At 44.5% G+C, this 1,671-nt stretch overlaps 1 protein-coding gene across 1 annotated transcript; it reads right to left on the bottom strand.

Moving 5' to 3' along the window:
- Positions 1 to 946: 946 nt before the first annotated feature.
- V1508DRAFT_362629 (uncharacterized protein) lies at positions 947 to 1,576 on the bottom strand (the record flags this gene model as incomplete). Its single annotated transcript, XM_066937244.1, has 1 exon — positions 947 to 1,576. A coding segment is annotated over one exon (630 nt), but the record flags the coding sequence as incomplete, so codon positions are not given.
- Positions 1,577 to 1,671: the final 95 nt, after the last annotated feature.

Here is a 1,671-nt window from a genome sequence, read left to right as displayed (position 1 = left end):
ATCCAAGGATAAAACGGATATCCATGGATATTACGGATATGGATATGGATAAGCCAAAATATCTGGATACGGATATGGATATGGATATAGATATTCTACCTGGATATGGATACGGATATGGATATGGAAAAATTGGCCTGGATATTATCCATGCCGATCCCTATCAAACTTGATTAGACATCAATTTACAATCATCTATCTGGGAATTACTGTCCGACGCGACCTATTATCCAATCACTCGCGTCCAGGTCCCCTTCGTAAAAAAAACCCCACATAAGGTGTGCAAATCTATAGGATAGCCTACGAGCACAAGGGCCAAATCGAAACAAATAAGCTCCATATGAGCGAAGACGTGCGAAACTATATCAAAGCCCAAAGCTCCTTGCCCCGCGACAAATGTACCAAAATTTGATACCAATGAGAATTTCATTAGGCAAACCTACACACTATCATAAATGCAACAAGTGTATAACTTCTGACTTCTATTAGAAAATCAAAGTGGGAAGAGAGGCGGTAAACGATTCTAGATCGACTCAGGTTCTAGTAGCAGAGCAACGAAACCAATTAATTGAAGAACTCAATCGACTTTGGCCTTTGTTACGTCATGCCTTACCAATTGCGAAAAGTTCGACCTCACAAAAGACGACCAAATCTTCACAAACTTCACATTCGGCAAAAAGAAACACGGCTACTGTGTTCGCGCCAACACTACCTAGTATCTCTTAGCTTTGTCGTACCTCCTATTGGACACGCGTGGTCTTTAAGAAGAGAGCAAGAGCGGATCAAAGTTAACGGAGTGGTTTCACTTCATTGCGAAATGCAGGCTTGAAGTGTTCACATAGGAGACTTCGCGGGTATTATTAAGCCTTTATACTCGTATACACTAACGTACTTACAGATTCGTATTCGTATTAAACGGCGAGAAAAGTAGCGAGGTCACGATCAACTAAATAGATCGCTGGCCGTGGTTTTGAGGTCGCATATAATAATACGACTTCTGTGCTTTTCTCATCGTTTGGCTGTCGGCTGAACGTGCCTTGCCCATGGCCTCCTCGTAGTGTCTCTTGAACCGCGCGATGAACTCGTCCTGACTACGAATGAAACCGCAAAGATCGCGTTGCATTCTTTGGTTTGAGTGAGACTCGCCAGCAGCCCACTGCATAATCCGAAGAAGCTCCAACGATCTTTCGTCATCCTCCTCTTTTGCCTCCGGATCCTCACTGGGCATGAGCTCGAGGGACTCCAACTCCTTCATATAGTTGGATGACTGCGCGACTTGCTCCGAATCAACGCAGTTACTCGATCCTTCTGTCGGACTTACGCACTCAGCACCACTGAAATCAAAGTCGTCGAATCGTATGAGTGGCGGTCGTTCCTGGAACAAGTCAGGCGTGCATCTCGGCGGAGGCCTCACACTATACTTACCACCGCTGTCATGGCGTGGGAACGAATAATACGATACCAAGTGTTTGCACATATACCTAGAGTTAAAGATGAACGACGGACAGCTACATACCCATTGCATTTTGTCAGTGTGATAGAGATTGTTGCGGTGATCTATAACGCTATCATCAATTGTTGTTTGATTATCGCTGGAATGGATGACAGGATCGTTGAGGGGGAGTCTAAAAATTCCATGTTAAGGTCGTATTTAGTGTCCATGGCGGCACA

Source organism: Lipomyces doorenjongii, assembly GCF_038497915.1.
Source record: "Lipomyces doorenjongii strain NRRL Y-27504 unplaced genomic scaffold V1508scaffold_258, whole genome shotgun sequence".
Classification (NCBI taxonomy): Eukaryota; Fungi; Ascomycota; class Lipomycetes; order Lipomycetales; family Lipomycetaceae; genus Lipomyces; species Lipomyces doorenjongii.
Note: the sequence above shows the minus strand (reverse complement) of the source record. Positions and strands in the feature narration are given on the sequence as shown.